At 38.6% G+C, this 17693-nt stretch overlaps 1 protein-coding gene across 2 annotated transcripts; it reads right to left on the minus strand.

Annotated features, from left to right (window-relative positions):
• Positions 1 to 1058: 1058 nt before the first annotated feature.
• On the minus strand, positions 1059 to 13325 carry LOC443722 (cathepsin S). 2 transcript variants are annotated; one of them, XM_041573464.1, is made up of 9 exons: positions 13230 to 13325; positions 13051 to 13121; positions 12779 to 12925; positions 11605 to 11727; positions 8430 to 8585; positions 7112 to 7333; positions 4749 to 4914; positions 4076 to 4178; positions 1059 to 1158 (listed from the first exon to the last, which is right to left on the minus strand). In XM_041573464.1, exons 3-9 carry the CDS (start codon positions 12908 to 12910, stop codon positions 1059 to 1061), a joined length of 1002 nt encoding a protein of 333 aa, XP_041429398.1. In that variant the 5' UTR covers positions 12911 to 12925; positions 13051 to 13121; positions 13230 to 13325. The 2 variants fall into 2 exon arrangements, with proteins under 2 accessions (XP_041429398.1, XP_018086838.1); XM_018231349.2 differs by lacking the exon at positions 13051 to 13121 and having other exon boundaries at positions 13230 to 13274.
• Positions 13326 to 17693: the final 4368 nt, after the last annotated feature.

The raw sequence follows: 17693 nt of genomic DNA on the forward strand, positions 1-17693 counted from the left end.
CAGCATTTCTAGCCTTATTCTATTCTAGACTTTACTTCCCCTTTAAAACCACTGAACAAATTTACTTTAATCTTCCACATCAAGTTAGCATCACTTTTATCACTTACCCTCTATCAGCTATATAAATTCATATATGTGATAATTTCATGTTGTGGTCTCCAAATGCAATCCTATGCACATTGGAAGTCAAGCATTTCAATAGACCCCTGTCATTCATATTGAGAAATACTTATTTATCCATTTTGGATTCATCAGAATGTGTACTTTTCAAAAATATGTGATTTTCTGAGGTCAACTTATTTTTTGTGGCTTTTGCCATATATATAACATGCAGGCAATATAATGGTTTTGGAGTTACTAAAGTGACAGCCATGATAATTTGTATACAACACTTTCATTTTTGTGTCTCTATAGGCCATTTATTTTGATAATGCTATGCATATTGGACAATAAACTTACCAGAAGACCCCTGCATTTATGTTTTATCTTTGTATCTAAGTGAATATAAACAGGTATTGGGGTTCAGCATTTTAAGATCAGTAAGTTTGTGAATCAAATCACCTGTTTTCCAAAGTGTATGCACTTATATATTATTATTTTTACTTATAATAACTGATAAAGCACAAGGCCAGGGAATGAGCAATCAGAAATTCCGTTGTTCTGAGCTGCTAGCAATTTTATTCATAAAAGCAGGGTTGACATTATACTTGTCTTCATGGGATCCCACAATCCCCTCTTAAATGTCTGTATGTATACATGCAAGATCTACTTAGTTTTGTAAATAGGATGTCCTTGAACCAAAGATTGAAATTGATAATGTATTTTTTCAACCTCAGCTCCTATGTACTAATGTGTGCAATATAAAAGTGCAATGTCCTCAGTACACAGTAAGCTTTTCTCTTGTAGACTTATATGTATGTAAGCAGAAAATCTAGGCATTCAATGATTTAAAAACCAAAGAACACGATATAAACAAATACAAATTCAGGCATAAAAGAATTAGCAGACATATTTGCTTGCAGATAAAATCCCTCTGGACCATCTGACAGCACCAGACTTCACACAGTTGGATAGTAAGCAAACTGGGTAATGCCACAGTCTTTGTCATAATTTCGAGCCATTTTTATGTATCCCCCGTTTCCATAGTTTTTTCCCCAACTGAAAAAAAAACCAAAATGATTTTCTATTCTTAAAATGCAATATAAATGATCCTAAAGTAAATGTGAGTGAGGAATGGCAATTAGAGAGTTATACAGTCGCAGAGATATAAGTAAGGAAACAGCAGGGCTCAGTTAGATGGTAGTACAGGTATGGGACCTGTTATCCAGAATGCTCGGAACCTGGGGTTTTCTGGATAATTTGGATCTTGATACCTTAAGTCTTCTAGAAAATCATGTAAATATTAAATAAAGCCAATAGGCTGGTTTTGTTTCCAATAAGGATTAATTATATCTTAATTGGATCAAGTACAATGTACTGTTTTATTATTACAGAGAAAAAGGAAATAATTTTTAAAAATGTGGATTATTTGGATAAAATGGAGTCTATGGGAGATGAATCCCCTTCCCCTTCTTTTGTTTTATACATTTTAGCAGAGTGTGGTTGGTTTTATTGACATATAAAGTATAAGAAAGTATAAGAAAATATATATATATTTTTTAGCCGCAATAATTTTTGATAACCAATAGAGATCAATGCTATATAATGCATGTGTTCGACTCATTTTGTAAGCCTTTGATTAAGGGAAGGTGTTCCCGAAACGCGTAAGGCCTATGTATTTCTACAGTACCCAGCAATAAAAACCTGTTTTCTACCGGAGTGCAGTCCTCCTGTTCGTGTATTTTCTATGGGAGATGGCCTTCCTGTTATTCAGAGCTTTCTGGATAATAGGTTTCCAGATAACATATCCCATACATGTATTCCTTGCTGCAGTACTGCGATGCACTCATTTACACTTCTCTGCTGGCTCCTTCTGTGGCTGAAACAATTTAGCAGCCAGTCCCTTTTGTTACCCATTTACTAAGGCAAGCTCCCTGGAACTGTCTATGTTACACCAGGGTTAACACTTCCTCTTCTGCCCGGTTGTAGCCAATAAAGAACCCCAAAATTCCAACTAGGGTCACTTTTTTTTTTTTACAAGTTATTTTATATATTTCCTCTCCTCATTTGAAGATGGACTCATCTATAAAAACCATTGGGAACTTGGCACAGGGCAATGCCAGGTAATAAAGTCGCCCATGTGACCTGCACCTTATAGTCACCCACCATGTGCCCTGATGAAGACTCTGCTAGGCTTATTTAGTATTTGCACATTTACTATTGGCCACAGGTTAGTTTAGTCCTGTAAGTGGTTACCCTGTTGATGCATTGGTCCGCATGAAACTCACAGGACCCATGAGCTTTACCTGAAAGTTAGGAAGATTTAGGCTGATATAATACTTTATGGTGGGGTCTCCAACCTTTTTTACCTGTGAGCCACACTCAGATGTAAAATGAGTTGAGCAGTAACGCAAGCATGAAAAATGTTCCTGTGTGTTGCAAAAAAAGTTATGTGATTGGCCATTTGGTAGTCCCTTTATGCACTGGCGATCTATAGGAGGCTCTATTTGGCAGAACAACTGTTTTTATGCAACTTGCCTCCAAAGCAGGAATTCAAAAATAAGCACCTGCTTTGAGGCAAATCAACTGGGAGCAACATCAAAAAGCCACTGGTTGAGGACCACTGCTTTAAGGTGTGAGTCGTGGGCACAACTTTCATTAAGGAGCCATTCTGCTTGTGACATTACCATACCTATCACTATTCCATTGACTAAACCCATGGAGAGCCCATTCCTTTTAGACATAATCATAGGGGGTGGGCACGGTGAGGAGGTTTTAAAAGCCTTTACAACTTTGGGCACGGTTAAGTTTGGATTGGAAAGGGACATAAGCAAGAGCAGGGTTATTTAACATGTGTCACTAGTCTGGCCCCATGAAGTAGCTAATGATTTGTTACAGTTTGATGCAGCTCTTTGAATGGTTCAATATTAATATTGTAAATATCCTAGTGCTCTGATTGGCTATGGCTTATCCTACCTGTGTGAAAGATCTAAGGCACTGACTGATTGTGGGTAAAAATTGAACCATTCCTCAGAGCAGAAGCAGAAGCAGTGCTGCCTGAATGAGCATAAGGGGCATGCTCTTTCACTTCTGCCTGGGGAAATCATGACCCCTAAAGTGGCAGTGCCCTGCCTTTTGGTAGATGCCAGACTGTACACTGCACTCCATGCATTCTGCATGAATAGATCCTACTACCCACTACTAGAAGGTCAATGCTCCTGTGTTGGCCAGTAGGAAGCAAGAATATTGTCAGTACCATATGAGTACAGGGCATTAGCTGATGCTCAGGTGCTACTTATTTTGCAACTTGGGTGATTGATACAGTAGAAGGTTTCCAGGCAGGGGCGTAACTACAGAGGAAGCAGACCCTGAGGCCCTAATTCATATACAATTTCAATAAATATTGTTAAAACAGGTCAAACTCTAAACATTTTGGAGGCCTGAAAAATAGTTTGCTGTGGGGCCCAGTAATCGGCGATGGGACACCGATAAAAACCGATAAAAACCCGGTGGGCCCCTGCTGGCCAAGCCCCCCTACACCGAAGTCGCGCCTTTACTGTGTTCGCACCGCCACCGGCGTTTGCATATGCGCGCTGCTCACAAACATTAACGCATGCAAGCCGCTCACGAACGTTTGCACATGCGTGCCGGCATTCTCGCATATGCGCAGGGGGGCCTGGAGGTTTGTAACCCAGTGGGCCCCCCATGTCCAGTCCGACCCTGCCAGGACGTCGCTGTTTCCAAGTTAATTGAAAATTCCGGGACATTTGTTAAAACCTGTTGACATTGAAGGGCTACACTGATTGCATTTCAACTAAATTGTAACCAGCCCTGCAACATGCATTTCTTAGTGCCCCCGGATCTGGTAACCTCACAGTAGAATATCATCCGAAAGTCAATAAAATATTCTGAAGAGCACATGCTGCCTTCTTTATTAGGTGAAAGAATTAAAATGAATTTATTCCATGTATCTTACCTGTTCTTAACCAGCCAGTAGTTGATACCATTTTCTGTTCCATATCCAACCGTAAGCACTACATGATTTACATGGTTGGTGCAATATGGATCATAATATACACCTGAAATTCACAAGAATGTAAAACTGAACAAGACTTTCTTGTTCAACTGTGTAATTTGCTGGTGCATGTACATTTATACAGTATAATTGGCACTACCACATCACATCTTACTTGTCTTCACAAACCCACTCAGAGAGAATATCCAAACTGGTAGGTCCCTGGTCAGCACTGAAGCAACTTCCAGAGAGTTGCCATTCTAACCACTGACTTGTGATGAGACTGGCCAGTTGAGCATGTGTGTGCCTTCATTCAGTAGAGAATTGAGACTGTATTCCACTGAGATAAAGGCTGATGATGAAATTGTGAAATAATGGACCGATCATGTATAATGGTAAGAAGCAGGACAAATCCAGGGCAGTAACTATGACTGCAAATTGCTTTTTATTGGGGAAAATTGCACCACAACATGTTTCGGGCTAGGTCCTTTATCAAGTGGATCCTACATTACCTCCATGCCCAGCACCAATATGGGCTTCTGCCTGGAGCATCTTCTCAGCCGAAAATTATACATTTTACTGGTACTGGGTTTGTACAGAGACAGTACAGTATTACACAGGATCTGGAACCCACCTGACTTGTACATACGGAACCCTTGATGACCGGCATCTATCCAAACAGACACGGGTCCTATTGTCCCCACTGCATTCATGAGAGCGTGATCATTGCCAGCAGGTACTCTGTAGAAATAATGTACCAATCCTGTATTACTTGACCTCTTCCTTATGCACTTTCCTTCCTGGTGGGGAGTAGATAGAAGAACAGGCTCTCATCAGTCATCTCTTTGTGGAGAAGCAGCGTTCACAAAATGAAGTCCTCTGCAAAGCCACCGCATAAAGGGGTTTCATAAATAATATGAAAGTAAATCTCCCTCCTGCTATAACTATATATAACTACTAGAATATGCCTGCCTAGAATGGGACACTGGTTGTACCCATACCAAGCTAGTGGTTGGTCGGACAAAGGGAAGGCATTTAGCCAATGAAACACCTTCCAGAACACTTTCCACTTATTCCTTGATTTATACTAAATTTAACGTAGCCCAAGATGTGTCTGGTTCAGCAAGTGGCTGTTTCACCTGGGCATGATGAGTAAAGCTTTTAGCATAAAGTGAAATATTAGTATTATTATATAACTTCAACTGCCTGTTCCTTTTTTCCTTTATAATTAAATGAACTCATTGTAAAGTTACTTTCACATATTTAAATATATTTTCATACTGTATATAGTAATATTAAATAAATTCAGACTACCATCATGTAATACGTTACACCAACTTGTTAACAAGCTTTGTCAACTACTAATAGGCTAAACTAGCCAGCCATGTAATTCTAGACTAAGTTAGGCTGTCACCATTCATATACTTTCCTTGGAGTGCTGCCTATTGAAATAAAGAGGCATTTTCAGGAATGAAACTTCCCCTAGTGTTTCTTCCTGAGTTTAAACTTCACCGGGTACAGGCACCCGTACTATAAGCAGGTGCACAGCTCACATGGGTGCAAGGCAGCTCTCTCATAAGCAATCATTAAAGGGGAGCTATTGTGAAAATGAAAATATAATATTAGCTTCAGCAAATTAAAATAAGAAAGTTTCTAAACACAAAAAATTCAAAATTCTGTACTGTTTCCGAAATAATCAAGTTCACTATCCCTCTCTCAGCATCTGTTTCTCTTCATTCTGTCTTCATGCAGCAGTTGGGTGTCAGATATTCATTGACAGTTAGATCAATATATCTTATAGGGGGGATCATTTTGCCTAAAAGATGTATTAGAGTTCACCAGACATCTAGTGGGACATTCACTAAGATTCGTAGTTGCGCCAGCGGCTGCTTCGCCGCACTTCGCCAGTCGTATTTTCGCCAGCGCTCCGCAAATTCACTAAAATCCGAAGTTGCGCTCAGGGGTAGCGTAAGGTTTCGAAGTTGCACTAGCATTAATACGCCAAGCAAAGCGAAGTTACGCTAGCGATGGTTAATTTGAATACAGAGCCAAATTGAAGTTACAATGGAGGGATATGTAGCATCACTACACAAGCCTGGGAAACCTTCAAAACAGCAAATAAAATTTTTATTTTGCCCTACACATGTGCCCACTGTATAGTTAAGTTGCCATGAGTTAGGAAATGTAGGGGGGAAGGAGGGGAGCCCCAAAAAATTTTTCGATCTTTTTCAGCCTATCACCCATAATAAAGAAAAAATGCCAGCGTTTTTTGGGACTTAGAAAATTTTTTTACTTTTTTTGAAGCAATCCCTATCTACTCTATTGCGCTTCACCTGGTCTGATGTGGCGAAGGAAGTCTAGCGTAAAAGGTAGCGTTCAGAACAATGCGTGCGTGCGCAAATTCGCCAGGCGTAAGGGTGCGAAGTAACACTAGCGAAGTTACGCCAGCGTCCGTTAGTGAATCTGCGAAGTAACAAAAATGCCCAAGGCTGGCTTATTCACGCTAGCTTTAGGCGCTTCGGTGCTTAGTGAATTTGCCCCCATGTCTCTCTACATGCAGAATTTGTGCAAAAGGCAGTTATTTTGTTAGATTTTGTTTGTACTGGAATCAGTTATTTGAGTGAGCTCTGATATATCTGCTAGGAAAGGAAACCCCCTATAAGATATATTGGATTTGTCAATGAATATCTGACACCCAACTGCTGCATGAAGAGAGAATGAAGAGAAACATGCTGAGAGAGGGATAGTGAACATAGACTTGATTATTTCAGAAATGATGCAGAATATTTAATTGATTGTATTTAGAAAGATTCTTATTTCAGTATGATGAAGTTTAAATTATTTTTTTATTTTTGCAATAGTTCCCATTTACACACAGGGCTCCCTAGTGTCTTGCATCCTCTGGTGCTTGCATATTCTCAATAAGATGAGCAAGTTAGGGGTGTTCCAGGGGATGCCCATGTGCTGCCCCCTGCTGTATGCAGTGCTGTTACGTACCTGTCCTTCATATGGGTAAGCGGATTCCTGCATCAAACCATATTTCCTCATGTATGCGAAAGAATAACATAAATATCCCCAATAACAGCCACTGTTTCCTTCAGTGTAGGAACAATCCACCAGTTCCTGTGGGCTGAATGTGAGCAGTCTGCCCGTTTTCTTTTTCCATTGGCATTCCAGAGCCCCCACGGCACTGAAAGCGTAGCTACAATAGCAAGAGCCCTGTTATGGGACAGAAAAGAAAGGAATTGCAAGGGATTGATCACTTTATTAAGGTTAAGGGTACACGGGTTGTTTTATTGCATTATGAAATTTCCTCTAGGATGGGTGACACAAATCTCCAAAAATGTATTTTCACTGCAGAGCATTGGTTCCCCTAGGCCTGGTCCCAACAAGGGTGCATAGGATTGCCCCACCCTACATCTCTGAACTCATCTCTATATACTCACCCAACCACTTACTACGCTCCTCTACTAACCTGCTACTCAACTCTTCTCTCATTACCTCCTCACATGCTCACATTCAAGACTTTGCAAGGGCTGCACCCCTCCTCTGGAACTCTCTCCGACGGTCTGTCCGACTTTCTCCCAACTTTTCTGCTTTCAAGAAATCCCTTAAAACGCACTTGTTTCGAGAAGCCTACCCTCACTCTGCTTAACTACCAAACGCAACACCACATACAGTACCACATTTCTCACCCACTTAATTCGATCTTGCCCACTCCCACACCTTGTGTATTACTCCCTTCCCTTTAGACTGTATGCCTATGCATAGGGCCTTCCTCACCTTTTGTACCTGTATTGATTGTGATGTATGTAACTCCATATGTTCTATGTATAGAACTCATGTGATTTAGTGGTATAGTCACATTTACATTACTGTGCTACACAATAAGTTAGTGCTATATAAATACATGTTAATAATAATAATAAACAATAGAAGCCAATACTATTTAGTGTGTGCTACTATGGAACTATTTCTCTACTACCCATTAAGTAGGTTACTCAGCATAGCTGTGTGTAGTATTATTAATATGTATTTATAAAGCACCAACATATACATAGTAAGTAAGGTTGAAAAAAGACACATGTCCATCGAGTTAAACCTTTTTTTTTTTCTTTTTTTTATTAACTACCTATCTGCCAGTTGATCCAGAGGAAGGCAAAAAAAACCCATCTGAAGCCTCTCCAATTTGCCTTAGAGGGGGAAAAATTCCTTCCTTATTCCAAAATGGCAATCGGACTAGTCCCTGGATCAACTTGTACTATGAGCTATTCCACAGTGCTGAACAATAAATACTAATATAATATACACATACCTGGTGTTTCACAGGGGTGACACAGTGGCTGCTTCTCCAGTCTATTGATGATGGCGCCTGAGCTTCTAATACCTCTTTTGGCACTTCGGTCATGTTGGCCAACGAATCACCTAAGCCGATGTGATCTGTTATTGTTGGTGTCATCTCCTCACCAGTCTAGTACATAATAATAACAATACAGCCATGTTACACAGTCACAGTGATACATACATATGAAACAAATTCTGCATACATAAAAAAACTGTTAGGTCCCTGATCTTAAACCCAGCCAGACCCCAAATCAAACCCAGAACCTGGCCACTTTCCATTCATTTCAACTGTTCCACAAACACATGATCATTTATTTGAAGACATACACAGTCCCTCTGTGTGTGTCTCAATATGTAAACTGTCATTGGGTCAGTACTTGCAGAAATATAGACATACTTAATTACAATTACAATTTATCCACTCGATAGAAGATGAGTCCTGATTAAATCAGTATGACTTCGGACCATAACAACCAAGAGGAAAGAGAAAAGAACCCTCTTCTATCAAGTACCCCAAAGGGTCAGTTTAAATTAATTGATTTCCAAGTTTAACAACAAAAAAACTCTGCTACATAGCTTTTAATTGTTAGCTTTAAGCTTTTTACTATTTAACTAATTGGAATTGGTCATGGTCAATGGGGTGGCTTTTTTTTTGAAACTCCGCACTCAATATTGTTTCTCTTCTCTTTCTATTGCAATCCCACACTGGGATTCCCAAGGGGACCAGGATTTGTGTTTTTTTGAGGTTGAGACAGTTCTTATCTATTTAGGGCCAGTGTAATATCTGAGACCACAGTCCTGGTTTCCCTGCCTTTCTTTACTTTGTGGTGTCCCAGGACTAGAAATCATTAGGCAGAAAGTATAGGGACAACTCCACCTCTTCTTACATCAATTTTCATAACATTATATCTGGATTGAGCTGCTGGGAAATCGATTTATCTTTTTAATCAATTTTGGTCAATAATTAATTCTCTTTCCAACAATCCTGGTCGGTGAACAATTGCCCTTGCACTTTATGTAATTTTAACATTTTTAAATTATTGAAATTATAACAATAATGCACTTTAGGTAGTCCATCACTCTTAATTTAATTATTGGTATTAGTCATTTTTTTTATGAATTTAATCAATTAGCACCTTTTTTTAATTCACAAGCATCTAATTAATGGAATTTAAATGAATTATCTAATGGATTGAATTAATAGCACTAGCACTTTACTTGATAAGTAGAAACCCAGTTGGGGTGATTACAGTTTGGTGATAATTCAAAGAGGATAATGAATTTTTTTTTGTTAAATTTGGAAATCAATTTATTTAAACGGACCATTGGGGTACTTGATAGAAGAGGTGTTCTTTTCTCTTTCCTCTCCGTTGTTAAAGTCCGAAATATACACATACCTATAATAAAGGTATTTAAATATAAATATAAGAGCTATATTAATGGCAAGGTTTGTAAAGTGCCTAGGAGGAGATGTCATTTTCTAGGTGAAAGTAGTACTAGTAGTGGTGCTAAAGTAGAATAGATGTAAGGAACCAAGGCGGAGTAACTGCTATATAGATCCAAACCTCTTTATAGATAGTTGTGTAGTTGGTCTGTGATTCCCAACATTTATTTGACTTAAAGTTACACTGACACTCAAAAACTACTCTTCAGAATATGAATGTACATTAAAAGTTACCTATAGATGATGTTGTTTATTTGTCTCTGTTAGGGCTGCTTTTGTAAGTAATTGTCAGAGTTTCTAATGCTAACAAGCTTCTGTTAAATATGTCAGCCCATCACAGAGGAACATGGGGATCAGATAGGTCAGGTATATGCATTGGGCAAACACTTTTATTAATTAGAAATAGCATGCAAAAGCAATGTTATAAAAGATGTAAAAAATGGTTTACTTTCTAGCGTCAGTATCTCTTTAACAATATGCTTAATGGGTGTCAACGATGGTTTTTGAGTTAACACTGAGACCCTGTATGAGCCTAAACTAATTTGTGTAATTCATTTGTTTGACTACCAAGTTGCTGTGGGATTGTGTATTTAATAAACATTATTATTATTATTACAGGTATGGGATCCCTTATCCGGAAACCCGCTATCCAGTAAGAATTTCTGAATGAACATCTCCCATAGACTCCATTATAATAAAATAACCCATATTTTTAAAAAGGATTCACCTTTTCTCTGTAATAATAAAACAGTATCTTGTACGTGATCCAAACTAAGATATAATTAATCCTTATTGGAAGCAGAACCAGCCTATTGTGTTTATTTAATGTTTAAATGATTTTCTAGTAGACAAGGTATGAAGATCTAAATCATGGAAAGATCCCTTATCCGGAATACCCCAGGTCCCGAGCATTCTGGATAACAGGTCCCATACCTGTATTATTAAGCCCAGAGTCAGGGGACTGATAATCTTCAAAGCACTATATTCTTTACTATAAAAGTCTTTATTTATTAGCACTTTGATTCCTACTGGGACTTGGGACTCCTGGATGAAGGAACCATTAATTTATGTAGCAACCTCCCAAAACGTCCTGACAACTAGCACTTAAAGGGGTGGTTCATCTTCACGTTAACTTTTAGTATGTTATAGAATGGCTAATTCAACAACTTTTTAGCTGGTCTTAATTATTTATTCTTCATAGTTTTTGAATTATTTGCCTTTTTTCCGAGTCTTTCCAGCTTTCAGATGGGGGTCACTGACCCCATCTAAAATACAAATGCTCTGTAAGGCTACTTTCTATTCGGCCCTCTCCTATTCATATTCCAGTCTCTTATTGAAATCAATGCATGGTTGCTAGAGTAATTTGAACCATAGCAACCAGATTGCTGAATAACTCAAAAACCACAAAGAATCAAAAATGAAAACCAATTGCACATTTTCTCAGACTATAACTTTTACATTGAGTTAACTCAAAGGTGAACAACCCCTTTACGTACTCAAAGTGCTGGGCAGTATAATCCTACCTTAAATGTGCCAGTAAAATTGTTACACAAGCAGCTTAAAATGATTGTAATATTGTAATTAGATCCTACAGATACATATACAGATTTGTGCAGAATGTGTGTATAATATGAGGGTGTGTATCAGAGACTGCACAAATCAGGGAAGCTTCATTTGGCATAGAAGTTTGGAAAGTTCTTACCATATCTCCCAGATGGTTCATCCCAACGTCATAAGTGTGGAGTCCCAAGGAATATTCCAAGTTATGGACTGTGATAAATTTCAGTGTCTCCTCCCAGATGGTCCGTCTTGCATGTTCCTCCTCCTGTGAATTGCATTGGCGATATTTAAGCTTTTAGGACTAAATTACAAAAATAGAAGGTGAACTGAATCAGCCATTACGTTTTTATCAGATAACTACCAATTAAAGGAGAAGGAAAGCTCCAAGACAGTTTATTGGCAATAGATTAGCCACAATAGTGCAAGCTAGAACACTATATTTATTCTGCAGAATGATTTACCATACCTGAGTAAACAGCTCTAGACGCTGTCTCTGTTTGTTTAGGATAGAAGCTGCCATATAAGATTGGTGTGACATCACTTCCTGCCTGAGTCTCTCCCTGCTCACTTACAGCTCTGAGCTCAGATTACAGCAGGGATGGGAGGTGGGAGGGGGAGAAGAGCAAACTGAGCATGCTCAAGCCCTGCCCTGGAGGTTCATGCTCGAAAACAGGAAGTCTGATATAGAAGCTCATGTGTACACAATAGAAGGAAAGAAATGCTGTGTTTCTTTTGACAGAGGACTCAGAGCAGCATTACTTTGAGGGTTTACTGGTGTATTTATATAGACCTTTCTGATAAAGCTTACTTCATTTTAGCCTTTCCTTCTCCTTTAAAACATTTAAGTAATAGGTAATATCTGAAAGATCAGGTTGTCTTGCTCTCATCTACTAGCACTGGCTAGTCTAACCGGTAGACTCCCAAAGTGGATCCAAATTACAGAAAGCCCCAAGTCCCAAGTATTCTGTATTGCAGGTTCCACACCTGTACTTATGTTATTATGTTATTAAATGTTATTGTATTCCACTCTGTTATTCAGAACCCTGCCTGCCTGCCTGCCTGCACAGATCAATACTCCTAAAAAAGATGGCAATTAATTGTAAAATGGATCCAGTAGACTACATTAATAGGATCCATTGTACAAGTTGCATCTAAATATCTTGCTATTGTTATGGCAAGGTATGCTAATTCAACAAGCTATCAACAGGGTTACATTTTGTCAGCTGTAGGAAAAAGTTAAACTATAGGAGACTTAGGTTTAGAGTGGATCAATTGTAAATAAACAGGACTATCAGTTAGCAAAACCATTGCCTTACCGCATCCTTATAGGTCTTCTTGTGTTTTTTAACCCACAGCTGCCAGTGAGAGTCCAGGGTGGGATCAGGGGCAGAGTGAGCCGGGATCAGTAGGGAAAACAGAGACACAAGGAATATGGTGGATGGTCCCATGGTCTTCCTGATGCACTACAAACATAAATGGGAATAACAATAAACTAGTACTGTATTGGCAGATACAGTGGATAGATTAAAGAAAGAGTGGCATGCCTCGAAATACAAGGTTAATGCTTTATAATTCAACCTTGATTCACCTTTGTACAATTCTGTAGTTAATTAGTTCTTATTCTTGGGAAACTTGATTTCACCGTTCTTCGCGATAGAGCTAATGCACATATTCACACATAGAAAGCATAAAAGCATATGAAAGAGTGAGTGTGCATGATTATATAGAAAAGACTGGGTGAATAAGATGAGAAAAGAGTCACTCTACCTGCACAGTGAGAGGAAGATCCTGGGGAGAACTTTCCAACAGCCCATTGTGCAGCCAATCTGGAGCTTTATATACTGATTTGTCTGGGGGAAGGGGGGTACTTGCGTTCCCCTCAAACAGGAACCTGTGGCCACAACAGCAAATATTGCACAAAAGCCAAAACAGAGGTGATAGATAAGAACTGCAGCCACTTTAATATATCTGATAAATTCTGGTTGAATGTGTTCATATGGGGGAGACCTATTATTACATCGATCATTCTGTAGAAGAAAAGTACAGAGACAAATTGTAGATTGTTTGTATTGTATACGTGCTGCTCAATTCTGCTGGACCTGCATACATGTACACGTGTATGAAGAGTTTCATCCATCCAGGTCATGATATACAGTATCTAATAAAAATGTCTAAAGCAACTGGACTTGCAGAGTTTACTAACATTGCACCCGGCATTTCCTCACTTGCTAAAAAGCCATCGAACCCCTTCTTAAAGCTATCTAATGTATCAGTCTGTACCACTGATTCAGGGAGACAATTCCACATCTTCACAGCTCTCACTGTAACAAACCCCTTCCCAATATTTAGGCAGAATCTCTTTTCTTTCTAATCGGAATGGGTGACCTTGTGTCAGCTGGAAAGACCTACTGGTAAATAAAGCATTAGAGAGATTATTATATGATCCCCTTATATATTTATACATAGTTATCATATCACCCCTTAAGTGCCCATTATCCAGTGTGAACATCCCCAACTTGGCCAGTCTTTCCTCATAGCTAAGATTTTCAATACCTTTTACCAGCTTAGTTGCCCTTCTCTGTACCCTCTCTAATACAATAATGTCCTGTTTGGGCACTGGAGACCTCTATACAGGGGAAGAATGACCCCCTCCTCCCTTGACTCTATGCCCTTTTTTATACAGCTCAAGACCTTATTTGCCCTTGATGCTGCTGACTGGCATTGCTTGCTACAGCCAAGTTTATCATCTACAAGGACTCCAAGGTCCTTTTCCATAATGGATTTGTCTGGCTGGCAGAAAACTTTGACAACTGTAATCTGTCTACAACCCTTTTAGTAGAAGAGGGGCATCAAATACCTACTAAAAGCTTGCCACCTACACAATTTATGGACAGGCTCCAGAATGCCAGAGACAGGGACATATCACTAGCATGACAACATCAAGTCATTAATGAACCAACAATATTTCTTCAAGGAGGTCAAGAACCTTTAACACAAATAGCAAAAAGAAATACAGTTGCAGTATGCTGTTGGAGTATGCTATGCTCTATCCTGGCTGAACTCAAGAAACAACCCTCTACATCAGTCACCATGAAGAAACAGAGTTTTGGAGTAGCTTGCAGGAGTTTCTACATTAATCCCTGTTCACAATACTGTTGCCTCTGCAATGCAAACTGGCCTTCAGTCACTTAATCACGTTGCTAGACACTAAGGGGGTTATTTATTAAACCTCAAATTTTTAGAGGAAAAAAAAACTTGAATTTTTCAAGATTTCTTATACACCGAGGCTGCAAAAAGCAAGAATCCAAAAATCTGCCATGTCAGACCTGTCGAGGTTCTGCACAAGTCAGTGGAAGAGGCGCCGATCCCAAATTGAAGTTATTGTGCTCTTCGGTGGGTTTAGCCCCAAAATCCGACCAAAAATTTGTACGGTTTTGAGTTTTCAATCGATTTTATCTGGTTTTCCCGATCTGATTTATTCAAGTTATATTATTAAGAAATAAGACAAAATTGGGCATGGGAGTTTGGTCAAGCTTTCTTTATTGTAATTATAAAATAAATTCAGATTTTAGTACATAACCCCCTAAAAGTAGCACATTTAGTTGGAACAGATATAGGACATGTTATTCCGAATGCTCGGGACCTTGAGTTTTCCGGATATGGGTACAACATTTGCTGTGTATTACGGAATTTCATAGCCATAGGGGTAAACCATGTTTTGCACTCCTGCACTATTCCTACAGAATAGTCACTTGTCTGTATCTGACCCATGAATTCTAGTGCTGCCTGATTTTGGCAAAGCTGTATTCATCCCTTAACTTATGTGTTATTCAAATGTGCCAGTTAGGGAGCAAACGGAGAACAGGACAGAGTCCAGTGTGAGTGATGTTACACCCCTTAGTGCTCTCGCACTCGCGGCAGAATTTAATGACCTCTTAAGTCTTTAAACAGTACAAAATATAATATAAATGTAAAATGCAAGTGCTCAGATGCCCACTGAGTATACTTTACATTGCTGTTTAACATTATACAGGTATGGGATCTGTTTTACAGAATGCTCGGGACATGGGGTTTTCCGGTTAGCAGATCTTTCCATAGTTTGGATCTTCATACCTTAATTTAAGTCTACTAGAAAATCATGTAGACATTAAATAAACCCAATAGGCTGGTTTTGCTTCCAATAAGGATTAATTATATCTTAGTTGGGATCAAGTACAAGTGACTGTTTTATTATTACAGAGAAAAAGGAAATTAGTTTAAAAAAATTGGATTATTTGGATAAAATAGAGTTTATGGGCAAACAGACTTTCCGTTATTCAGAGCTCTCTGAATAACGTGTTTCCGGATAATGGATTCCATACCTGTATTTCATTTTTTATGGCTTGCTCCTAATACTCTATAGTAAGCCACAATTACATTGGAAACCTCCAGAAATAAAACCCTGGACCAAGTATTAAATAATTCAGTATTATATTTTCTAAAGAATTTATCATGATGAAATAGTTGTGGTTTGTCACTTGGTTTGGCAATGTGTGTCCTGTGATATCATCAGATTATCAAATTGCTTGTTGTTATCAGGGGAGCTGCTATTTTTTATTATTATGGGAAGTGAACATATAGAACTATAGGACCAGAAAGCTCCCCTCAATTTACAATAAATATTTTCAAAAATATTCACATGCTTTATACACAGCATCATCATAGAGCCAAACTGGAATTTTTTAAGCCAGTCTTAAAGAAACATGTAAGTTGCTGTGACCAACAATACATACAAAACATGATTTCTTATAAAATATTTATTTATAAAAAGGTGCCCAGTGCTATCAGTTATAGATTTTTTTTACTGATGTCACATGACCATCTAAATAATGCCACCCCCCCCAGTTATAAAATAAGAGGATATTAGAGGTAAGCTTCTAAATCCCTTCTAATGCCTTTATATGATCACAGAATCCCTCGGTGACTTCTAATATCCTTACCATTTACAGTAGGGGGCACATTATCCCTTATAATAAAAGAGTGATACTCAGAGTTCCCCCTGTATAACTCAGCCTGTAGCCTTGTGTCTTTATATGGTCACAGACCCCCTCAGTGACTTCTAATATCCTTATCATTTACAATAGGGGGTACATTATCCCTTATAATACATGAGTGATACTCAGAGTTCCCTGTATAACTCAGCCTGCAGCCTTGTGCCTTTATATGGTCACAAAACCACTCAGTGACTTCTATTATCCTTATCATTTACAGTAGGGGGTACATTATCCCTTATAATACATTAGTGATACTCAGAGTTCCCTGTATAACTCAGCCTGTAGCCTTGTGTCTTTATATGGTCACAGATCCCCTCAGTGACTTCTAATATCCTTATAATTTACAGTAGGGGGTACAATATTCCTTATAATACATGAGTGATACTCAGAGTTCCTGTATAACTCAGCCTGCAGCCTTTTGCCTTTATATGGTCACAGAACCCCTCAGTGACTTCTAATATCCTTATCATTTACAGTAGGGGGTACATTACCCCTAATAATACACGAGTGATTCTCAGATTTTCCTGTATAACTCAGCCTTGTGCCTTTATATGGTCACAGAACAACCCCTTGGTGATTTTTAATATCCTTATCATTTACAGTAGGGGGTACATTATCCCTTATAATACATGAATGATACTTAGAGTTCCCTGTATAACTCAGCCTGCAGCCTTGAACCCCTTTATTCAATTGAATTCAATTGCCCCATCTAAAAACAAATGCTCTGTAAGGCTACAAATGTATTGCTATTGCTACATTTTATTACTTATCTTTCTATTCAGGCCTCTCCTATTCATATTCCAGTCTCTTACTCAAATCAATGCATGGTTGCTAGGGTGATTTGGGCCCTAGTAACCAAATTGCTGAAATTGCAAACTGGAGAGCTGCTGAATAAAAAGCTAAATAACTCAAAAACCACAAATAAAAAAAAAATGAAAACCAATTACAAATGGTCTCAGAATAACACTCTCTACATCATACTGAAAGTAAGTAAGGTGAACAACTAAGCTTTGGTAAATGTGCCCCTAAAAGTTAACGTAGAGGTGAACCAGCCCTTTGATAAGAGCACAAGAATGAATTTTCCCCAAGAGAAATTTCTCTAGGTTGAAAGTGGACAAACTGCTGCTGTAATGATAGAGCAACCGCTTTTACCTCTATAGCGAATTTTCTCCACTACAATTGTATGGGGAAAATCACT

The sequence above is a fragment of the Xenopus laevis genome, chromosome 8L (assembly GCF_017654675.1).
Source record: "Xenopus laevis strain J_2021 chromosome 8L, Xenopus_laevis_v10.1, whole genome shotgun sequence".
Lineage (NCBI taxonomy): Eukaryota > Metazoa > Chordata > Amphibia > Anura > Pipidae > Xenopus > Xenopus laevis.

What these genes read in the sequence shown, in the direction of transcription:
- LOC443722 (XM_041573464.1), bottom strand. Translation starts at nt 12,910, where the DNA reads ATGGGACCATCCACCATATTCCTTGTGTCTCTGTTTTCCCTACTGATC. An exon ending in CTTACCCATATGAAGGACAG is followed by an intron (nt 4,915 to 7,111) that starts GTACGTAACAGC and finishes ACTCCCCACCAG; the next exon opens with GAAGGAAAGTGCATAAGGAA. An exon ending in TACTGGCTGGTTAAGAACAG is followed by an intron (nt 1,159 to 4,075) that starts GTAAGATACATG and finishes TTTTTTTTTCAG; the next exon opens with TTGGGGAAAAAACTATGGAA.